Raw genomic sequence first — 25,304 nt, 5'->3', positions numbered from 1 at the left:
AGATATCCTTCCTGGGTCGTGGCTGCCTAAAATGCATCCAAACATTCAGTATCTCCTCCCTCTGCATGCAGACACTGAACTTTCCTCATAGAGAATCATTGATTCTGATTGCTGATTGGCCAGGGCTGTGTTTGAACCATGCTGGCTCTGCCCCTGATCTGCCTCCTTTTCAGTCTAAGCTAATCCTATGGAGAAGCACTGTGATTGGATTAGGCTACCACGTCTGATGATGTCAGCAGACTGCTTGTTTTTTTCTGAGTCTAACAGCATGCAGAGTTACAGCTTCTGGATTGAATACAGTAAGATTTTGCTATATTTATGGAGGCATGAGGGGAGCAAGCGGGGCTAGATGGTGGTTTTAACCCTATAGGGTCAGGAATACATGTTTGTGTTCCTGACCCTATAGTGCTCCTTTAAAAAACGTAAAATATACAGGCGTCAGGTTTCTAGTGCGTACAGTTGAAAATAGAAGGCAGCTCAAATCAAAGTCTCTCTGTTCCAGTCCAGTGAAAAGTGTGTGAGATGGAGGGAAGGTGTTGCACCTTTAGGGAATTCTCAGACATAGATAAATATGTAAAACAAAATAAATAGTACAGAAAAATATAGTGCAGCATTTCCAGTGAAACTTAATAAAAGAAAGAGAGAAATGCATTTACAAAGCATGGAGCTTAAATTAGCTCTACTTTCTTGTGCATGGACGGTACAATCCCTGTCTAGGGATAACTAGTGTGTTCTTTTTGATCCAGTAGTAAATGCTCCAAGGAATATGTGAAATAAACAGAGATAAAACAAAAAAAACTATATTATAGGTGTAACACTCATAAATGTGAATTACAAGTACCACACAGATAAGGAAAAGTGGAGTGCTAAAGTACAAGGTGGGTATATTATCCTCTTGTCAACGTGGTAAATAGGGAGATTAATCCACAATACACAAAAAGAGAAAATAACAAAATATTGTGTAGATGTAACAACACAAAATATAACTAAGAAGCAGGTACACTCACATGAAATGGAGCCTGAATGAAAGGCTCACTTAATGCATAGATGTGCCTTTCAAGATAGCACTCCAATATTGGAGTATGTATGTAAAAACCTCATACAAGTAAGGTGCAGGTATTGGTCACCTTATGTAGAGCCACTCGTCTCCTTGGCTCTAAGATTCAGAAGCAAGGTGTCAGTAGTGGGGTGGCACGTCCCAACCAAATACATCCTCTGTAGTAGCTAAAATAGGTTTATTGGGCAAAAAAAACTAATAAAAGAAAAAAGGAAGAAAGAAAAATAGTAAGTGAAAAAGAGCAAAGCAGTCCAATCAGGTTACTAGCAGTCAAAACGCTTGAAAGATAAAACCAAATCTAGTACAGTATTTTTCAGTGCTGAGGTTGAGTTAAAATAAAGAAATACACTCACTGTCTATAGAGCCTCCCACTGGCTCTTAGAAAACAGCACATAATGATACTATCCCCATGTATTTTCTAGTAGAAGCTCTTGTGGTGTATTATATGGTAAAATAAATAAATGATTATATATGTATATAGTGCTTACTGTTATAAGTCAACATTGATAAAAGTACAAGAGAGGTATTCAGACCTGTGGAGCAAAAGTAGTTTTTGCTCAGTCCTCAGGTGTTATGTCCACCACCAAAGGGATACGTATTCCGCTTCCAAAGAAATAGTCTGGGTAGGTCCAGAGATAACATTTAGAATACAATTTAGTTTATTAAAGAAATAGTTGTTTTGAAAACCAGCAAATAGCAATAAAAGCAATAGAATAAATATAAAACACTACAGCTTTTCACCAATAAGACTTTTTTTTTTATAGTGTTACACTCATCTGCACATGCACAGTATTTATATGGAGCACAATTTCAAATATGGAAAACAGGACAAACACCTTAATTTAAATGTATCCATTTGACACCAACGCTACATTCTGATTGTATTCTGATTGGCATTTTGGTATTCAATTTTTTTTTAACAAAGTATAAAATAAGCATATTCCAAAGCTGCTATGGATAATTAACATTTTTCCAAATTTGCTGTTTTGTTTTTGTGTTACGGTCCCTTTAACGCAATGCAATAGAGTAGAAAAAAACTCAATAAATTGATTGTAGAAAATTGCTGGATCTAATGACAAACAATTGTCTCATGTTTGTATCTATTTCAGAGAAAAATGGGTCACATACTAATTCACTGAAGTAACAGTAATATGTCCAAACTAAACTCTCTATGTTTTCATTTTTATAAGAATGCTAAAATCGGCTTGAAAGTGCCTTCCAGTGGCTTGATAGATTGTATATGTTTCTAAAGTCGATTATTTGTCTTCCTTTTCATCAGTGTAATTAAAGGGTTAGTCATGCATTAACATTAAAAGTCAGGGCCATGCTATTATTGATTTTCATGCTGTATTATATGGCAAAACATTTCAATAAGAATGGTTTGTTCTTGCTAAAAATGTCAAAACAGACTGTTTGCTCAACTATAAAAGTAAATAAAAAAACATTTTTATAAAGTATAGAAAATGGTATAATGCATGAAAATGTCATATTTTATGCAAGAAAAGCATGTGCATGATATGTCTAACCAGAAACAAAGTTTAGTTGCCTGCATTTTTGAATATTATTTGGTGTTTTATTAATACTAGCAAGGTTTTGTCTAATATTTCATGAGCTAGCTTTTCTGCACTTTATCATACTTGCCAATAGTACTCAATCTGGCAGGACAGTCCTGATTTTTGTCTCGCCATCCTGGGTATGGAACCTTGGGACAAAAGTTCAAGAGCACCTACTTAATCGTGTTTGCAACTGTAGTAGCCAAATTCAGGGAATTTCCTCCTATTTGCAGAACTTTAAGAGTGCTCCATGTGCGGACCTACCTTGTTGGTTGCCGTGCAGGCATTACATACCATACCCCTTTTACTGACGGGGCGCACCACTGTTGATTAGATTGTGTCATTGGCATGTGGCTTCCTTGTGTTACAGCTACATTTCTGCCAAAGTTGTCAGGTAGGTATAGTATTTTAACATGTCAACCAAGCCTGTTTTGTGACTTCTAGTATTGAAATAATCATTCAGGATGCACATTTGTGGTTTTAGGTGGGCACACATTTTTTGGATTCTTTGTAATCATGTAATTCGCAGGATCCATGGCCACTAAAATGGCACTTAAAGGACCACTATAGGCACCCACTATAGGCACTCAGCTTAATGAAGTGGTCTGGGTGCAGGTCCAGCTAGGATTAACCCTTTCTTCTATAAACATAGCAGTTTCAGAGAATCTGCTATGTTTATAATAGGGTTAATCCAGCCTCTAGTGGCTGTCTCATTGACAGCCGCTAGAGGCGCTTCCGCGCTTCTCACTGTGATTTTCACAGCGAGAAGACGCCAGCATCCATAGGAGAGCATTGAGAATGCTTTCCTATGGACTGGCTGAATGCGCACGCGGCTCCTGCCGCGCATGCGCATTCAGCCAATGACGACGAGAAGGAGGAGGAGGAGAGTCCCCCGCCTGGCGCTGGAGAAAGAGGTAAATTTAACCCCTTCCACCCCCTAGAGCCCGGCGGGAGGGGGGCCCTGAGGGTGGGGGCACCCTCAGGGCACTATAGTGCCAGGAAAACAAGTATGTTTTCCTGGCACTATAGTGGTCCTTTAACTTGATGTGTTTATGTAAAACACAAGGTGTATTTCACGTTTTGTGCCAAATGTACCTCGAATCCAGGTGCATGTCTTTTATCCGTAGATGACTTTAATCAACAACTAAATCCATTAAAGAACCTTGATTAGTTTCTTCTAACTGAATAATCCACATTGTCCACAACAGCAAAGTAGTGTTTAATTATTAGAGCTCTATTGCACGTGTTTAATATATATCCCAAGAGATAGATTATGGCACAGTGCTGATCTGAGAATGGATCGTGCAGGTGTAATGTAGACTTTTACAATTATTTCCTAATGTCTGTTCCTGAGACGTCTTGCTGATACCAGTGTTAACTTCCTTTAAAAAAATGTAATAAACCCAAATCTGTCATTTGTAGAAATATATTGTTTCATGATTATTGCTTAAATAACATGGACCTATTGTTGTAATGGTAATAATTGCTACTTTGTATTGAAAAGTAAATGCAGTGGGCAATCTCATTCTCAGTCACTGTGAGCCAATCTCATACTCTGTGCCTCATGGGGCAAATTGTGAACTATTTCCCAGAATGCATGGGATCTCATGCATCCCAAAAAGTGCTATTTTCACCATAGCAACATGTCAGGTAGATTACAGGGATGGTTTCCTGTCAAACTGACTTTGAACTGTAGTTCAAGGAGGAAGTGATTGCTACTCATAGAAAAGTATTGGTTTTAGTGCTTCTCCATGAGAAGCATTGTTAGTGAGTCCCAATGCTACTCCATATGAAGCATTTGATTAATACTGATACTAGTCTTGAATAATGATGACTTCGTAGAAGGAGGATCAAAACTGAAATGAGAAGACTTGTTTGGTGTGATGGAAGCTGGAATTGTGGAGGTAGCTGTACCTGTCTGTGGGTTTTCTGTACACAGATTAATGAAGAGAGTTTTCTGTACACAGATTAATGAAGAGAGTTTTATGTACACAGTCTTCATTCATCTGTGTACAGAAAACCCACAGACAGGTACAGCTACCTCCACAATTCCAGCTTCCATCCCAATCACACCAAACAAGGTATTATCTACAGCCAGGCTATCAGATATCACCACATTTGCTCTGACACAAAAGACAGAGATCAGTAACTGAGTACATTTAGGCGAAAGAGCTACAAGGAAAGGACAATATTTAAAAAAATAAAATATGCCTTATAAACACCACGGGAAAGGCTCCCACAATACAAAGAAAAGGAAAACAAAACAGGAATCCCTCTATTAATTACATACGACCCAACTCTAGAAGGAAACTGTACATTCATCGTACATTAGCTCCATTTCAAGATCATTTTTTTTGTGTAATAACAATGGCTATAAATAAGTAATTACATGCCATGTGTCTGCCTGTGATACAAATGATTTCATTAATAGGGGTCTGTAAATTACAATGGGTACGGAAGAAAGGTATGTGAATTAGAATGATCAATATGTGTTCTGGAAATGTGTTTAATACTCTCTGAATATAGAGTGGTACAAAAATTTTATGTTTTCTTTTTAAATCATTATTTTCTTCATAAACCTACATAAACGTGTTGCTTTTTACTCGCATCTCTTTTCTGTAGTCTTTATATAAGTGTAACTGTGAATATTGCTTCACATATTGTGCTTTAAAACAACCATGTCTTTATTTATTATTTTAATCTATGGAAACATACATTAAATGTACACTGTAGTCACTTTAACAACTTAATCTTAAAAGTGCTTGCAGTCCTGCCCTCCTGTCCTCCCCTCAAATCCATACTGTAATCTCACACATTTGCAGTGCCCTCATGGTCGTCCATAAAGAATCATTGTATTCAATTATTCTCTATGGATCAAAGTCGAGTACTGCGCATGTGCTTATGTTCCCCAATGCGAGGTGTGATAGAACCCAACTTTGATTACTCAATGGTTTGTCTGTCTATCTATCAATAGATCTGACCATATCTCACTAAATATCTGTCATGGATAATTATCCATATAGCAACATTTCTAGTTCTATACAACAATGTATAAGTTCTCTGTTAAATGACCAGTATTGCCAGTTTTCTGTCAGGTTTCAGAAATCTGGACCCTCATCATGTCCAGTGCATCCTGAGGGAGAAGGAGTGATTTGTGATGCCATAGTCTCGAGCATGCTCGCAGCATATCCATTAGATTTCTGGCCCCATCAGGAGCGCTAGTGCGCATTTGTAGCACAGGACGCAGCTGATGTTGCGTCACAGCTACTCCGGACATGGTGCGGATCCGGATTTCTGATGTGGTCAAGAAATCTGACAGAGCATAATTTTCATAATTGATCTAGTGCTGTTGGTCATTTTTCTCAATAAAAAACAAAAATCTTGAATTTCAAACAAACCATATATGGTATACTGTTTCAAGAGACTTGGCAATTTCTGTTAAAAAAAAAAAAAACTGACATGACAGTTTTGCAAGCAGCTCCCTAACCTTTTAAAAAGCTAACACAGCTGTTCTGTGTAATTACAGAAATCAGTGTGAGAATTGTTGTACTGTATAATTATCTTTTTCCTGAAACTTTATTGCTGAATGAATTATTAATCCAAATCAGTGTTGTATAGAATTTTCAGGAACAAAGAAAAAAAATAGGGTATAATTAAATCGCATCCGTTTTTTTATTTACGTGCTGGTGTTTTTACTGTGCTGTAATTGATAATTAATTGGCAAATGTGTGTAGAAATGTCAGGTGGGTAGCATTAACAGGTTTTGCATGCTTATCAATGAGAACGGTGTAAATAACTAATTTTACTCATTAAAGTCAGCGCGATTTGCATCTGAGTTACACCAATGCTCAAATCACAAAAAACATTGAACGTTTCCACTGAAGTTGCTTTACAAACGTAAGGAAATTAATTTTAGATGCGCAACTGTTATCTAGTTCTGACTTGTTACCTACTCGTTACCTGTTGCATAGTTTCTCTTTTGGGGTTTATTTACTAAACAGTCAATTGAGAAGCAAAGTCTCAATTATGACAATTATTTAACGTGGCTTAATCCTCAACTTGCATTAATTTAGCAAATTCTGTTTTGGCTTTATTCTTTAGTGATTTTTTGCTAATTTGCATCAATTGATTGGTCTGGGTTCAGTGCCCAAGTCCTTTTTGCTTTGCAGGACCTACAATGTTTCCATTGCAGGATTAACCCATCACTAGTGGTTGCCTTTCTAACCATCTATTAGAGGTATGAACCAAGTTAAACTTGGTTATCGATTAAATGACTCTCTTAGAGGTTTGCTGTTCATGTGGACTAACCTCTCAGTGCTTCTCTGTGGGGAAACATTGGATTGGCTGAGAGCATCAGTCTTCATGATCTCAACCAGGGAGGTGGAGCGGTAGCACAGAGACCGGTGCCTACATAGGTAGGGGAACAATATAGTGTTAGAAATATCATTACTATCATTAGTAGAAAATGTTTTAAGACTGTAGAATGCAGCACTCATGAGGGTCAAAACTAGCCGATGAAGACCTCTAGTAGTTATCAGATCTCTAGGTGTATTTTTCCTAATTTTGTTTTAGATCCATTGGAAAGCTTATGTGTATATGTTCATAAAACAGGTAGAGGCAAAATATGATGCACCATAACAATAACACTACGGGAATATGTTACCTTCTGTCAAGGCTCTTCTGGAATTTGACCCTGAACCTTTATAAAAGACATGTACTAGATATTTTTCTTCTTTGATTTATTAATCATCAAATAGATGGGGTTTTTTTCCCTCCAAGGAAATTATAACAAAATTGTAGTATTTTCAGAGACATATCATTGCCATGGCAACGACAGGACTTGTAAAATGATTTGTACAAGCTAGCATTCATTCACTTTTTATTTTTCTAAATTATCCTTCATGTGGTTTTCATGATGGATACATAACTATTAATGCAATTAGCTGTGGATGTAATTACTATTTTAAGCCATATTTAATAGTACATTACATCTTAACTATTTGGGGAGGGTACATTGAGGACAGAACTCCCATCATCATTTTCTGTGTGATTCCAGGAGATATGGGCTAGGTCTTGGCTATAACCCATTTCCATGACTGTTTTCGTAATTAAAGAATGTTTTCATAATCTCCGCATTGTGATAATTGTAATATCTCCAAAGAGACATGCTGTGTGTGAACTCTCTCTCTCTCGATAAAAATGAAAACAATAACCTTCTGTTAACTGTTACCAGGTACTTCATTCTCAGAAGAATTTCATTAGTCTTGCTTTAATTAAACAGTTAGGACTTGAGGCAATGTACTATCGTTAAGAAAAAAAAAAAAACATATACGCCAAGTATTTGCTTCCTTTACTTGAATGCCAAGTTTCAGCTTTTTGACTGACATATTGAAGGCAGTAGGAAAGTACTCCGTTTCCCATTCCATAAAAGGCAGCTTTGATAATAATACAGGTATTTGGAATTAAATAACAATGTTTTGTAATATCCTTTTCTCAGCTTGGACTTGGATACCAAAACACTGGTGCCAGCAATGTTTTTAGAAGAACACTCTAACTTTAAAAATAAGTATATTTGAAGTTGATATGTTCCTTAATTGTTTTTCATTCAGGACCTCCCTTGTTTTAAATGGACTTGATAAAAAGTATAATAAGTCGTAATTTAGCCCTGGAACAATATCATTGTTGCAGCATTTCTGCCTCTTCTAAAGTAATCATCAATAGTTATTATATCAGTCTTGACATATATGCAATAATTGCCACACAGGCCACTCCTCCAGTGGAATATTCATATAAAATGTATTTACACTTTATCTAGTATGTAGTGTAGTGTATGTAGTGTGTAGTGTAGTCCAAACATACATGATAATTACTGTGATACTATGATTCTAATCTTAGCCCGAAGCCAAGATACTAGAAAGGTATGCTAAGGGATTTGGAAGGTATATGAAACCATTGTTTCAATGATAGTTACCGGTAAATAAAAAAATATCTTGCCTACGTAGATAATGAGTTCTTATATATTTATGTACATGAACCATAGAGAATATTAAGAAGGTAAAATGAATAACTTATGAAAACCAGACCAAGACTTAAAAAAAATTCTCACCTGTTTTCTGAATCATGCCTTAATTGAAGTAATTTGTGTGAATGGTGTTGTCTATGGGGCAACATTTTGAGATTATCTTTAATTCAGCACATTTTCAAAAATGTAGGCTACATTTAGGAAAATCAGTGGGGGTTAAAAAAAGACTGCTTAAATCTTTCTGGTGAAAATTTTCAAAATGTAAATAAAAAATATTTCATGCCTTTATATAAGCTCATTTAAACAGGGCCTTCTTAACGTCTTTTATATGTTGTTGTATGCTGCTATCTATTACCATTGTATAATTGCTAAGCTTTGTGGAATATGGAACACTATATAACACTATTAAATGATGATATTATTAATAATAATGATCATGTGCCTACATCAAACAGTGACCTAAACTCCAATCCCCAGCATTTAAATTGTACTGTAAGCACTATGGACTCTACAGCACAATGTAGTGGTTATGGTGCCTACTATCGAAAAGCCTGACAAATTGTTCAAAATTAACTTAGCTTGAGCAACATGAGAACTTTCACCACACTGTATGAAGGGGAGCCCAGGTAATTTTCAGCCTCTCCAAAAACAGTTTTACTTCTTTGCTACTGACGTTTGTTGCAAGTATACTGTATATGTTTTACAAAATGTGTGTGGTTTTAAAAAAAATAACTGTTTGTAGTTCGAGATGAATTCTGCTCTCATCAAACGTTTGCTTCTGTTTCAGGGTCTGAACGGAATGTCTGTAGATGAGAAGACTGAATCCCCCATGTATGTTTATGAGTCAACTGTCCATTGTACCAACATCCTTCAGTGCCTCAATGACCAGTGGAAGCAGGATATTCTCTGTGATGTCACTTTAATTGTAGAGGGAAAAGAGTTCAGAGCACATCGGGCAGTGCTGGCTGCGTGCAGTGAATACTTCTTGCAAGTGCTGGTCCGACAGACTGAACATGACTTGGTTGTCAGCTTGCCAGAGGAGGTATGTTTTCAAGAGACTACATTAATAAAAAAAAGAGTTCAAACCTGACAGTACAAGCTGTATACATCTAACTTTGTATACTTGTTATTTTTGAATCAGTTCTGATACAATATACCCAACATATGCAGAGCTGTATGCTTATTTTGTATAATTGTTTTATATGGTGTGTATATGTATTTGTATATATAATATATGTGTGTGTGTGTGTGTGTGAGTGTGAGTCTCTGAAAGCAGTTGAACTTGTAAGTATTGCAGTTAGCATGTTAATCTCTCATGTTAAAATTAGTGTTGGAGCCATCGATATTGGGGTGCTGTGACCAGGGACGGACTGACAGCCATTTGGTCCCTCGGGCAAAATAAGGTCCTGGGCCCTTTGAAGGCTAATATATATATGTATTTGATTCATTTTAAATATAACTTTCATACGATGTTGTGTATCACTTTCGATGCCTATAATGTTTATGAATACATGTTTGCGTTTGAGAATTTAAAATCATCGGGATTTTAAGCATCGTTGCTGCTTATTGTGCCAGTATGAATGCATGTGTGTTTGTAGAATATCAATAGGTGTGAATTCAAGGATATATGTGAGTGTAGTGAAAAACTGTGTGTAAATGGAGGGATGAATTTTGTCTACTCTCAAGAATATTAATGCAGTCTTGTATTTATGTAGTTTCAAAGTACAATTATATGAGTCAAAGTATGTATTTGTGTAATGCTGATATGTGTGAAACCCAGAGAATATGTTGTGTAGTGCCAGTGGGTATAAAATGCAGAAGGTTATATGCATGTAGTGAACAGGCAGTATTTTATTAGAATGTAAAACATATCATGTGACTGCAGGGGTATATTTGTGTCAATATGTGTATATAAGTGTCAATATGCCTACGAGTTTATTTGTGTGTATTATTATTATTGTTATTATTATTTTATTATTTACATGGCGCCAGCAAAATTCCGATGCGCTGTACAATGGGTGGACTAACAGACACGTAATTAGTGTAATTAGTGTAGTGTTTGTCTATGTAAATGAAGCAATCTAAAATGTATTTGTGTGGTAGAAGCTGTGTGTGTAAATTAAGTGGATTGTTGGTGTGTGAATGTTTGTGTGTATTACTGTTCAGAATGTTCTTGTATTTTTTTGAGCAGTCAGTTTCTGAGTGTGACTGTAGTACTCTTTTTGTGAGTAGTGTCAGTATGTGTGTGAATACAAAACTGTATGCCTGTAGATTATCATGATGTCAGTAGTGTGTTTGCATGCATTTTTTTTTATTTTGAATGTGATTTTGTCTTCATTGTGTATCTCTGACTCTCTATCTTCCCTAATGTGTAATCTGTCTCTCCTCTCTATTTTCTCTCTCACCTCTTATTGGTCTCCACATCACACTCACCCCAATTGTACCTTTGCTCCATCTCCACTTGTGCTTCCTCCACCCTCCACATGTGTCTTTGTCCCATCTCACCCTATTTCTACATATAGACCCACCTCCCCCTATATACACCCACAGACCCACATTTCTCTGTCCCACCTCATCCTGTTTACATCCATAGCCTCACATATCTATGTCCCATGTCATCCCTTTTTTTGTCTCCACAACCCATCTTTTGTGTGTCTGTATCCTCCTGGCTGCATTCATTCAGCTCTGTGTCTCTCTCCCAGGTGCTGCTCCTCTTGTAGCTGTGTTAAGGCCGCTCTGCATGTGTGGAATGAGAGCAGAGAATGTGATGTCACATCCTTTCCCCTTCACTCATCCCACACAGAGTGCCTGTACTGCACCGCACAGGGAGAGTGAAGAGACTTGGGAGGGGGGGACACGTGCTGCCATGTCTCTCACTGCGGGGGAAGAGTTGGGAGGTGATAATGCGATAGTTGCCCTGTCTATGCATCCGGGCCCCTGACTGCCACGAGCCCTCGGTCAATGACCGATGTGCCAGAGTGATTAGTCCGCCCCGGGTGTGACATAGTAGTGGGCTTAACAAAATTTGACCATATGATGTAGCTGAATCCCCATTTTTGTTTCCTGAGATAGATGATTTTAAGTCGTCTTCTAAATATCAGAACTGTATGAATTTTGTGTATGCGCTCTTCTTTAATCTGTATTTTGTGTATACTTTGGTCGTTACAGCAGCACCAATACCTAGAAATGCATGCTCCGGGTGTGCCCCTAATTCCCTTTTTTATGAATGTAGCCATTGGCCATAAAATGAAGCAGACACTTACTACATTGTATGTATTTAAAGACATAAAGTGTTCCTTGTCAAAGATACTAAATAAAATACAAATGTATCTATATGTTGTATTAGCAGAAATCAAAGAATTGCTGAAAGAGCTTCTACCTGAGTGATTTAAGTATAGTAAACCTTTATTTAACCATCACAAAATACTATAGGCAGTAGGGGAATGGGGGAATATACCTAGTGCATTTCATGCTACAATAGCTTGTTGTCACTTTTATATTGATTATATTGTATATTGATTATAATGAACAAAGGCTTAATACTAAATGTATTTGCACAGAAATGTTCATCTTAACTGTTTCACGTCTAGAACTTTGCACACAAATTAACTATAATATCAAGCACAGCAGAATGAAATAGAAGGCAAACTAGGACCACAAAACTATGAATTAGTTTGGTCCAATTCATCATCCCTACATGGGAAATGAAGGAGGCCCCCAAACCTGTAATCTGCCTAGGGTCTAGTGGGATCTTAATCCTTTCATTCATTTACCTATGTTTGGTCATTGCAAAGTCCTGTTTCTCAAATGATGTCTTGCTGCTCTAGATGAGCTTGCTTACTTGAAGAAAAAGTCTAATTTCTTTAAGAAAAGTCTAAAGTCTAATTTCCTATCCAAAAACGTAACATATCTACTCTACTCAGGGCTACTCTATTGTGCAATTATGGTTCACCTAGATACTGGGTTTGAAGATTGAATAGTATAACATACTACCCTAACATAGGAAGGCCTTGAGGCTTGACAAAGACCCATGTGTTGGGTCAAAACAGTTCTGGGTCCACGTCTGGTGATTAAAGTTCCTGGTTTGGAAACTACCAGGTGTTGCGGTTATTGACTGTTCTTTGGATTTGGGGGAATCCTTGCACACTGCACCCAGGTTCAATTACTTGCAGTGTGCAAGTCTTCCTTATTACTTTAATGAAGAGTCATGATGAATAGAGGTAGGTACACATAAAAAGGGTGCACTTACTGGCCCCACTGAACTAAGCCTATGTGTTTAGAGCTCCCGAAATACCCTTAACATGGGCTGATTGCCCTAACAGCACATTGTGCAATTCAAGTGCATTTATTGACTAAACTTGAGTTGTCCAAGATCCCAAACTTGGAACTGTTCTTTTGAACCCAGGATGTTGGAAAGTACAGAATAATCATGATGTGAACTAATGAAATACACAAGTCTTTTGTTTTTGTACAAAAAAACACCAAACATGTTATAGTCTATCTGTTAATCTGCTTAGTGACAGGAAAGGGTACTAGGTATAATTTTTCACTGGGGCTATAAACACCCTAATATGAAGAATGATTTCATCCAACTTATATTTTTGAAAGCTTTGTTTTTAAATACAGCTGAATGAACAACCAGTCAGTCGTTTCCAAACCATATTTTCCGATGTATTCAATCACACAAAACCTTATTCTTAACCCACTACTGCCTCGTATGATTCATGGCATTCCTACAAGTTAGAAGGTTTCTAATTCTCCTTCAGACTGTGTTTTTTTCTTTTTAAAAAACCAAAACAGCAGAAAGTGATGAATGACTGCCAGTCAAGGTCTTTGCAGGTCCTACCAATGTTCTGGGCAAAGGGCCATTATCCAATTAACATGACTTCATCATTGCTACTAATAGCTCTTAAGTAGATGGTTAAGTCATTTATGGTGAAAGTTGAAGCCTGCTCTAGAAAGAGACAATTCTCAGAATTGGCTCCTTGCATTTGCAACACGTATAATTTTTATGTGTAGAAAAAAAAAAAAGACTTTCTCTGCGGGCATTAGATCTATTGACTGTCTCCTCTTTCTTACTTTTGCCCGAGGCTAAAAGTGCATCAAACAACCAGGGAATCATTTAACCCAGGAATCCAAGGGTAAAGCAGCAAATAAAAGAGGAGTAGATACATACATGCTCTGTATTCTAAATAATGTCTGTTATTCATGTACCAGACTGAGTCCTTTGTATTTTTTTCCAGTTCAATTTATAGGAGCCATGCCTGTTACATAACAGAATATAGCAAAAATCAGGGGCTTGATGGAGATATTATTGCTACCCGGCAATCTTCATCCTGTAGTTCAAAAAGAAATAAACACAACATGGAGTACTGTAAATTCTTTATGGGGACTGACACCGCTAGCATACTGCTTCAGTGAGTTGTAATCATGCATGATTAATGCTCATTGGAGCTAAAATGTTGCAGTTTGTTGCAGGTGTCTGTCCAAATAAGGTACTCTTTCCAGTATGTTAAGTTGTGCCAATTACTTTGCAGTCATTTTATTAATTTAAAGAGAGAGAGATAGTTGTGTTGGTGCGTCTGATAAAAATAATAAAGATAATAAAGGGTGGGTATAATGACGGTGTACTCCCCTGTCACCTCAAAATCACATACTGTATACACAAATTGATAAAATCATGTACCCACAGTAAACACACACAGTATACTTAATACAGAGCCTTTGCTGTACCCCTGTATTAAGCACAGTGTGTGCTCACTGTGGGTATATGATTTTATTAATATGTGTATATTTTATTTATTTCATTAAGTCTGTAATAAAAGACTTTGTAGACCAGGCAAACAGCAATTTATCACACCATGTGCTTAGAACATATCTGTACTATTTTATAAAACCTTTACATCAATATTAGAGTTACTGCATTATTATCTTCTTTTTGTAAGAATTGTGTTTTATTTTTAAAAGAGAAAAGTGAGATAGTGAGGTATTGCAATTTATCCTGTCTTCACCTTGTGCTGCAAATTTTGCAGAGGTAAAACATTTCACTCCTACAGATCATTATTATTAGAACAAAGGTTGTTCCCTTGAGGTTCCGGAGCTGGGGTACAGAGTGTGGCTGATTCAGCAGAATGCTCAGCCTCGTGTGCCCCAGGAGAGGATTAAAGTAATGGAATGTAGATAGAGGCTGACCGATCGAGAACAACAGAAATCTTCCTTCAATGCATCTTACAATACATCTTGGAATATAGATGTTTGTGTCTTTGAGAGATAGGTATTAAAGGGACACTATAGTCACCAGAACAACTACAGTTTAATGCATTTGTTCTGAGAATGTTTTCAGAGAAAATGCAGTGTTTACATTACAGCCTAGTGATAACTTCACTGGCCACTCCTCAGATGGTTGCTAGAGCTGCTGCCTTAAGCTTTCTTGCCTAGTGTGCATCACAACATTCAGTGTCTCCGCCCTCTGCATGCAGACACAACTTTCCTCATAGAGATTTATTGAGTCAATTTATCTCTATGAGGAGATGCTGATTGGCCAGGGTTGTGTTTGACTTGTATTGGCTCTGCCCCTGATCTGCCTCCTTTACAGTCTCAGCCAATCCTTTGTGGAAGCATTGTGATTGGCTCAGTATAACACTTCTGATGATGTCAGCAGGCAGCTTGCAGGTCTGAGGCAGACAGGTGCAGAGCCAGCAGCTTCAGGCTTGAATACAAGTAAGATTTTACTATATTTAGGGAGGCAAGAGAGGGCCAGGGGGGCTAGATGGTGGCTTTAACACTATAGGGTCAGAAATATATGTTTGTGTTCCTGACCCTATAGAGCTCCTTTAAGTGTAGTACTGAGCCGTCCATTTCTGTCCCTGCCATCCATATGTATTCCTTATTTATACTTTTTTATTATGCGTGATATGTTCTGTGCTGTCTTGATATAATGCGATGGACATTGCTTGTGAACGATCAGTCACTGCCAAAGAAAATGTTCTCCTCACATTAGAGTTATATTGCAATTATAAATTACTATACATTGTCTCACGCTTGGTTTATTTCTGCTCTTTTCCTGTATTCACTGGAAGTTGAGGTCCATTTTTGCTTAACACTTGCAATGTTTCAATGTTAAGTGCAATGTTTCAATGTTAAAGGGACACTCCACAGCCCAATTACAAAATAAACACAATCTTTTTTTTTAGTAGATATACACCAAATAAAAACTTGCATGCCTTTAATTATGTTATTTTCATTGGGGTTATATCTAAAAACAGTTTGCAAAACCTGCAGTTCTCTTGTCTGCAGCCTTTGCAAAGCCTCCCCTTCTGACCCCGCCAAGACTTTCTGTGGCTGTCAAATCACAGACTTTCCAATTGCAATTGCTTTCTCTTAAGGTTAGCTCCACTGAGCTAACAAAACCAGGAAGTAACAGAATCTCTTTTCTGCTTGAAACCCAAGGGGGTGTAGCCAGATTGATTTCTAAAAGTGTCAAGTTCTATTGAAATCTGCACTTTTTGAAAAATAAAAAAGAACACCCTCTTCACAAATAGAGCTTTTTAGCAAGCTAAAGTGCTTTAGCGGTTTGGAGGGTCCCTTTAAGTACAGCAGTAATTAATGTTAATATTGGATTCACTGTCTGTAGAAAAATATTTTTGTTAATACTTATTATAAAACAGCTTTTTTACTTTCCTGCATACTTTCACAAGCTCAGCGGTTTTTGATTGGTCTGTAGACTATCTATTATCTGTTGAAACCACAGATAAAGAAACTCTCTGCTGCTAGTAAAAGTTAAATGTACACATCTTGGTTAATTATTGTGATATCATTATTTTTATTAGCACAGATCTAACTTCCTTCATCTTGCTGTCTCATTGTGCTTATTCTCGCATCTAAACTACCTGTTATATAACTAATACAAGACTAACAGGATTTATATAATTACATCCTTGCACTCCCGTTTATATGCTTTTAATTGTTCATTGTAAAATCCAAAAAGGACTGAATGCAAGTAAAGGCTATAATGATGTAGGAAGGTCGGGGGGAGATCTTAAAAAGGGGGCAACTGGTAGAGAAACTGAAAGAATAAAGGGGGTGTGCTGAGAAGAAAAAGAAATGTAAGGAAAGGTAACAAACACCTACAGAGATGTAAAGAAGAGAAAAATTGAAGGGGAATACAGGCGATTGAAGTGTGGAACAATAGAAATAGAAATAGAAATGACCTGACTGAGGGGTCCAAATATTTTTACATCAGGGTCGTCATCCTGTTCCATTGCCTCTTTATCAACAATACAACGTAGCACGCCACTCACTCTGTTTGGCGCTATTAACAAAAAAAAAACAATCCGTCAGGATATCTGTTGACTCAGACAAAGTTAAATATTACAGAATGTGAAAGGAATTTGTTGGACTGCCTGTTGGGTTACACGCTTGGTCTGGCCTCTGTTGGGAGCACATGAGTAGAAAAATAGGTCTGCGATCTGAATGACAGTCAAACACTGCAATTAGAGAACGTTTAACATTCTCAGCAGCTCGACTTGCTCCAGAAATTCATACTTTCTCTAGATGATGTTATGAAGACATATAACAAATATTGAAATTGCTTGGAGATGATGGTTTTGGACTTGGCATAAATTGTTTCATTGGAAAAAATCGAAAACCACAAATACATTCCAATGCTGCACTTTTATTGCTCAAGATTTTTAGGATGTGGAGTGTTAAATCATTTTACACATAGTTCTGTTTGCAATTTAAATATTCAGTACCCTCCCTGCTAATTATCCATTACAAACCTTAAAAGGAAGACCAATTGTGTTTTAAGAAAAACATTCATGATGGTAAAATATACTTTTACAGTACCCATTCATAGTATTTTATCTATCATTACCAGTAAACAATTAAAGGATTACTCCACCAACCATGAACACAGCTTTGATTTGAAGTTGTCATGGTTGTAGGAGTATGTATATGCAGTGTTCCTTCTGCTTAGAACACTATACATACAGAGATAATGTTAAATGCACCTACATCACATGTGACATTGGTAGCCCAGAACTCCGTTAGAGGCGTCCTAGTGTTGTCAGGACGCACTGCACGCGAAGATATAAGTAGAAAGGTTCTTCTTGCAAAAAGAGCACCTGCAAAGTAAATATTTCCTTCCCCTAGCTCCCACTCAAGGTAAGGAAAATGCTTTTTTTTGCAGGTTTTACTGCAAATTGAGGGTTTGGAGTAACCCTTTAACATGTTATACAATAGCCCACCATGTTGTGTTATTGTGCTCTAGGGAGTTCCTAGGTCTGAGTATGTCTATTGTGTGCTGTTACTAGCAAGTCATAATTGTAAACCTGCATGAATAGAAGTGGATCATTGACATATATATTTCATCGTCAAAGTGCAGTATCTACATTAGCCCCAGTTTTGGATCATTCCAGTTAACACTGTTGGTGAGTGACCGTATGGAGTGTTTCGACATGCCCAATGAAAGAACTAATATTTCGTGTTGTTTTAGGTTCTGCTGATTTACAATGTCCGTTGGTTATGAAATTGCCATGCTATTTAAAGTGTGTTCTCTTCTCTGCTACACTGCCTTATGTAAATATGTTAAAACCTCCATCACAAGCACAGAACAAAAATGTATGCCTCCCGAATTATAAACAAGAGGTAGGACGGGCATGATGGGAGGACGCTCTGTGCTGGTATCAGATGCCAATTTTGCACAGAATTGTCAATAGCCAGCTAGTGTTTTGTATATATGCGCAGTATATGTGCAGTGTTTTGATACAAGCTCCAGGTACCAAGTAATGAAGTGTTCATGGTGCCTAGAGTAATCCTTTAACAAATTATTGTTAACCTGTTGGAAAAGTCTGTAGCAGTTGTTTGTATCCTTTTGGAGATGGACTCGAATTATATAAGACATTAGCATGAAAGCACATTTTTCCTAATTTTAAAGAGATATACTGAAATAAATTCTTCAAAACACCTATATTAGACTTTCCCAGTGTATGGGAAGGCATTGTAGCTACAGTAAATACTTCATTGTGAGAAGTTGGCTTATACTTAATGGATAAACTGTGCCTCTTTAAACCATGGAGAAACCCATAAATTATCTCGGGGGCAGTTTTGGGTGCTAACTCAGGGAATTAGAACAACTGACATACATATGTGAGTTTGGCTAGAGATTGGGCTTGTACACATGGGGAACTTCACTCCTAGAAAAAAAATACCCATATACAAGTTGAATGAATTTGAATTAATAAAAAAAAAAAACACATCATCTAAAATAAAATTTTGGTAATTTCCTTTGAATTTATTTCTAAAGTTGCGAGCTGTTAAATGGGTCTTTTGAGATGTTTGAGAGATTGCTTTCTCATGCAACCTGTCTTTTATAATTAGTGTCTGCTTATTGTAGACCTCTCTACACTGCATAAATATCTCCCACACCTACTCCCCATATATCGATGTGAGGATATTACATTACAAATGCAGAACGCAATTGGAATTTGAAAGATGTGATGTGTGATATATAACAAGTCTGGTTCATGCATTGTGTACATTGCTTAGACGTAAATATCCATTATTACTCAGTGTTCTTGGCTACTAAATTATACATACAATTCTAAACACTCAAGCGAAATCATACTGAAACAAAAAGCCAGATTTGATTCGTTATAAAATTATCTTTTCTGATATTATTCTTTACATGTTATGTCAATCTTTTCATATTCAGAAATAAGACTTTAGGGGGCAAAAATCGATTGCCTTACAAGATTACAGGAATGAAACTAAATGAGAAATGTGCATGAAATATATTTATCACAATATGTAAAACTAATTTTGAATAAATTCACATTTTTACAGAACATGCACTTAGTATACCCAGGTATTTGCTTTTCTGTGACAGATGTTTTAATTCATTAATTTTATTTTTTTTAATGAGAATTGAGATTTCCAGGTAAAAGGCTGTTTGCTATATCTTTTTAATTATTTGTTTACTTATTCATATAACGTTTATGGTGCATCAGACCTCAATTTTACTTACTATTGCTGATTCTTTGATTTTATCTTAATGAACATTTTATCAGCTGTCATATCTGAGTTAAAAAGGTATATATTTTTCAGGGATAAAAAAAAAAAGTGAAAAAATACTGACGAAAAGTACTACCCTTCCATAGGTATTTGTGTTTATTGCATTTTCGCAATTGCGGTACTCAATAGTAATTTCATTGTTAAGGTTTGCTTTGTTTTTTGTTGGTGCTGGTAGTGTTAATACATCTCATCTTGAATCAGCACGTCATTTACCTCTCCCAGCAGATAAGATGCCTGATGCAAGTCATTTTCACTTGAAGAAGAACATTTTAGCTGTCTCGTGGGTGTTGTTGTAAAAAAGAACACACATTAAATATTGAGCAAATCACTAAAGTGAAAATGGTATTACAAAACAAAAAGCTATATTTTTCATTTTTTTGCGTGTGTGTGAGCAGTTCCTTTTCATGATACTTGTACATTTTGTGTGAGCTTGTGAACGCTAACAGCTAATTAGATCTTGCAGATTGTACCTCTGAGCTTTTAATGCCATATTGGACTTGATAGTTCATTAATTCTCAGTGCCCACAATGCCAGTTTTCAGAGCAATGCCTTGCTGATCCGTTCATTGTTGAAAACTGTAAAACCGTGAAAAGAAACCAGTGCTCTGGCTTAGCCTACACCTGGCACTGAAAAACGATATTGTGACTTCAAGGAACAATGTACCACAAAACACATCATTATGTGTAACTATCACTTATATTCTGTGGAGCCAAGCATTAGCTTTATAAAATAGACTCACATATATGATCATGGAACGGAATGATCGTTACAGCTCAAATACTATGTATTATTTACAAAAGTAACTATTTAGACAATAGATATATGGGATATTTTTTTAGAGCTATGACTATCTATGTACTAGCAGTCTGTATTCAAAATGCTTTTTTTGCAACAAAAAAAATGTTGAGCTCTTGATGGCCTAACTTCATCAGTTGCTACAACAGACTGCCACTATATCATATATGTTATGTTTTATATAATACATTTTCTTATTAATGTGCTAATGAGAGCTAGGGAGGTCAACTAAAGTCTAATGTGTCCTTTAAGGACCATGCGGTTATCTATTAAAAATAGAACATCTTTTCATGCAAATTATTTTCTGGAAATTCCAGAGGTCAGGAAATGTCTGATATTTTCTATCTTGTTTTTAATATAAGCACCACACATAACCAATCACCTGTACATCTGGGCCTTTTGGGATATGTAGTTCAGCCTTCATGATTCTACAGTTGTAAGGCAAGCGGAATAGTTAGTTTACTTTGCTGCAGAGGGATTTAGATAGACTGGGGGACTGGGCACTCAAATGGCAGATTAAATTTAATGTTGAAAAATGCAAAGTTATGCACTTCGGCATAAAGAATACACAAGCAACGTATACCCTTAATGGAAACGAATTAAGGATAACAACACACAAAAAGGACTTGGGAATTGTTAAAGACAACAAACTGCAACAATGTGCAATGTCAATCAGCAGTGGCCAAGGCCAGTAAGGTATTGTCATGAAAAAGGGCATTAATTCTCAGGACGAGAATATCATTTTGCCTCTTTATAAATCACTGGTAAGACCACATATTGAATATGCTGTGCAATTTTGGGCACCTGTTTTAAAGAAGGATATTATGGCACTAGAAAAAGTGCAGAGGCGGGCTACAAAATTAATAAAAGGAATGGAACATATCAGCTGTGAAGAAAGGTTAACAAATTTAAACCTATTTAGTTTAGAAAAACATCGCCTGAGAGGGGATATGATAACATTATACAAATATATTCGGGGCCAATACAAACCATTGTGTGGAAATCTATTCACAAACCGGACTTTACATAGGACACAAGGTCATGTGTTTAAACTGGAAGAAAGAAGATTTCGTCTAAGGCAAAGGAAATGTTTTTTTTTACTGTAAGAACAATATGGATGTGGAATTCTCTGCCTGAAGAAGTGGTTTTATCAGAGTCCATACATATGTTCAAACAGCTACTAGATGCATACTTGCAAAAACAGAATATTCAAGGATATAATCTTTCAATGTAGGGTAATAACTGCTTGATCCAAGGATAAATCTGACTGCCATTCTGGAGTCAAGAAGGAATTTTTTTCCTAGCGTGTTACAAAATTGTGCTTCAAACTGGGTTTTTTGCCTTCTTTTGGATCAACAGCAAAAAACAAATGTGAGGAAGGCTGAACTTGATGGACGCAAGTCTCTTTTCAGCTATGTAACTATGTAACTATGTAAAGGGAAACTATAGGCTGGGAATATAAATTTTTATTCCTAGCACTATAGTACCCTAGAGTGCCCCCCTTGTTTATCCCCCCCCCCCCCCCCCCACCCTGCAGCACAGAAAAGGCTAAAAAACCTCAATTCACTTGCCTGAATCCAGTGCCGCTGTCCTCGATGCTGGGACGCCTCTGCTCCTCCTCCCCCAATGATGGCTGACATCAGGGACCTATTGTGCATGTGCAGCGAGCACTCGGATCGCATTAAGATTTCCCAATACGAAAGCACTGAATCACTGCTTTCCTATGGGGTTTTAGCTGACGCTGGATGTTTTCATGCATGAGGACATACAGCGTCAGTTAGGCTTCAGACTCGGAACCTCCTCTAGTGGCTCTCTAGTAGACAGCCAGTAGAGATGGAGTTAACCCTGCAAGGTAATTATTTCAGTTTATCAATAACTGCAATAATTAACATTGTTGGGTTAAACTGACAGAAGCACTGCACCTAGACCACTTCAATGAGCTGAGTGGTCTGGGTGCTTATAGTGTCCCTTTAACTTGTGGAAAAATAGGAACGAAACTAAGCAAGTTAAAAGCATTTTAGGTATTCAGTTTTTTTAAGTTGCTGAGACGTTTAATGTATTATTTTTCATGAACAGATGTTACACACACACAAAAAGAAAACAATAGAGAACAATTGCATAAAAGGACACCCTAGGTACCACCACAGCCTTATTCCATTTGATAGGTTTTGGCCTTATATCCAAGTGTATTTCTCGTACGCTCAAATGTCTTTAGTTTAACCAAAAAAAACAAAAAAACAAGCTATCTAGCTTTCTGTAACTTAACCTCACCCCCAAGCCAAGCATCACCTTTTCACAAAACTTCTTACTGGGAAGTAATATCAGTGGCGAGTAAAATCAGTTTCCACTTTGCTATGCTGCACCGACTGAGGTGGAAGAAAATTGCTGGAGTACTAATGCATAGAAAGAAGAGAGGACCAGAAACAATGTAAGGAGCATACATGTTGATAGTGCTTGGAGTGGCAGCTGAAACAGTCAATTTTCTATTGAGAAATATTCAAACACCTATCTATTAAAAAAGAAAACCCCCTCCTAACTATGTCATATGGATGATAAAATCCCATTGTGTTGCATTGCAATGCAGTTTGGTATATAGAAAGTCAGAGTTTGGCGATAATCCCAGTCTTTACTTATCAATACTCATTACCTACAATACACAATACATTTAACACCCACATAACACACATAAAACATAAGGTATCTATATAGTATATGTATGTAACATAATAGCCTATGGAATATGTAACATGAACAGCAAAGCGATAACACATTCAACAGTGTCAAGATCAGCACATTCGTTGCTCATGTCTGAGGTCCTTAGTGTACAGACCCGCAGATCTCTCTGTGAACTGTGTATACATGCATTTCACACTAAGTACTGTTGCAGTGGCAGTCTGACGAGAGGAAGAGGTTGTGCAGACCACGTGTAAGGTTTGAGTTAAGCTAGATGTTGCACTGTTTTGTCCTCCATCCATATACTGTATATGGCTAACAGCCACCAAAGTTTGGGACAAATAAGGCTCAATGTACTTGGTTCTTTTATTATTATTTTATTGTTTTTTTTTGCAACATTTTAATAAACCAGGTATCAATACATTAGTCCGATGGCAACTGGGTGCCCCTGGTTTGTTGATCTCTGCATTAAAGGTACACTCCACTGCCCAAATACAAAATAAATGAAAATCACTGTTTAATAGATATCCCCCAATTATCCCAATTAATTATGTATTTTCATTGGGGACATACCTAAATTCAGCTTGCAAAACCTGCAGTTCTCTTGCCTGTTGCGTTTGCAAGCTCTCCACTTCCAGGAGCTCTGGGCAATTGCTGCCTCTTGAGGTCAGCTGCACTGAGATAACAAATCCAGGAAGTAGCATTACCTGTTGTCTGCTTGAAAGCCAAGGGGACGTAACCAGGTTAATTTATAAAAGTATACATTTCTATTGAAATCTGCACTTTTTGCAAAATGAAAAAAGAGGACACACTCTTCACACATAAAGCTGTTCTGCAAACTAAAGTTGTTTAAAGGTTTGGAGTGACTCTTTAAGCAATTTTAAGGGTCTCCCTAAGCACCGCAACACAAACCCCCCAAATATTAATATTTAGGAGTCCCTATTTTGGGCCCAAATACCTCTGTCCATCTTTTCGATCCTAATTTACCCATTTTCTAGGAGAGGAGCTCCATATTGTTGGTATGTCTGAGTGAATAACAGAGCTCCACAGCAATAATATTCAGTAATGTGCCTTTCAACTTCAATAAATGTGTTTAGAAATAAATCTAAAAATAAGCCACATATAATACGGTTTTAAGCTAAATATAAATGTTATAAATTTTAGTTGCATACATTGTTATTAGTAAATAACCTAAAATGTCTCAGAACAGCCCCACCCATGTCCACACCGCCATTCATACCTCTAAAACTAAAATGTCCCTCACTGTCTGTTTGAAATGTTAGGAAATATGGTAACAACGTATTCTCCCCTGCCTAGTTTATGAATGAAGGAGGTCCACTTTCCTTTTTTTACCTATGCACAGTGCCTTATAACTAATCAATTTAAAAAATCCTGCAGATTTTGGTTATTAGCAGTAAATACAGGAACTTTTGTTTTTCTTCAATTCTTTATTTCATTTGTGCATAGCGTTAACAACTATGTTTGCACTGCCACGATAGCTGGTGCAAGCAAAATATGGAAACATATATTAACATTGGTGTGGCATTGAGAAACATTGCACATTTTTTATTAATCAGATGAGAAAACACGTTAAGGGTTAAACAAGCTAATATGATTCGGCTCACTGATAGCCTGGGATAGTAGTTGGTTGCCCGTGGATGGGTTAGCTCGCCAAATTCTCAGTGCTTCTTAATACAGGAACTTTTAAAGACTGTCCTCATTTTCTATTTTTTTATGTATTTATTTTTTTATTGCGTTATCTTTGATAATTCATTAAAGCAGGGAAGAACTACAGCTTAGACTGTCTCTTTAAGTGCATTGTATATAATTCTTAAATACATATTTGTAGTTTCCTATGTATTTTGTCATGGATTCAAAGTATGAATCGTCTTTTGTTTTCAAGTCTTTTGGATTTTTCCAAATTGCCAAATGCTGGAACAGTAAAGGTTTTGTAGATTTTTTTTAAGTTTAGCTTTAACTAACAACAGCAGCTTCAAGCAAACCAAACATATTTTAAGAAGAATAAGAATAGAAATATTCCTGAGATCGCATAATACTAAAACTTTATCACCTTACAGTTCTAGCTTTTGTAGTGATATCTGTCTAGACCAGAAACTGTCTCACTCCGTCA

At 36.8% G+C, this 25,304-nt stretch overlaps 1 protein-coding gene across 1 annotated transcript in view; it reads left to right on the top strand.

Annotated features, from left to right (window-relative positions):
- The window catches only part of BACH2 (BTB domain and CNC homolog 2), a 308,892-nt gene that overhangs the window by 211,646 nt on the left and 71,942 nt on the right, over window positions 1–25,304 (top strand). The window contains exon 4 of the mRNA XM_063441318.1: window positions 9,420–9,674. Coding sequence (XP_063297388.1) covers window positions 9,420–9,674 — 255 coding nt within the window. The remainder of the gene's footprint in view (window positions 1–9,419; window positions 9,675–25,304) is intronic.

The sequence above is a fragment of the Pelobates fuscus genome, chromosome 2 (genome assembly GCF_036172605.1).
Source record: "Pelobates fuscus isolate aPelFus1 chromosome 2, aPelFus1.pri, whole genome shotgun sequence".
Lineage (NCBI taxonomy): Eukaryota > Metazoa > Chordata > Amphibia > Anura > Pelobatidae > Pelobates > Pelobates fuscus.
Note: the sequence above shows the minus strand (reverse complement) of the source record. Positions and strands in the feature narration are given on the sequence as shown.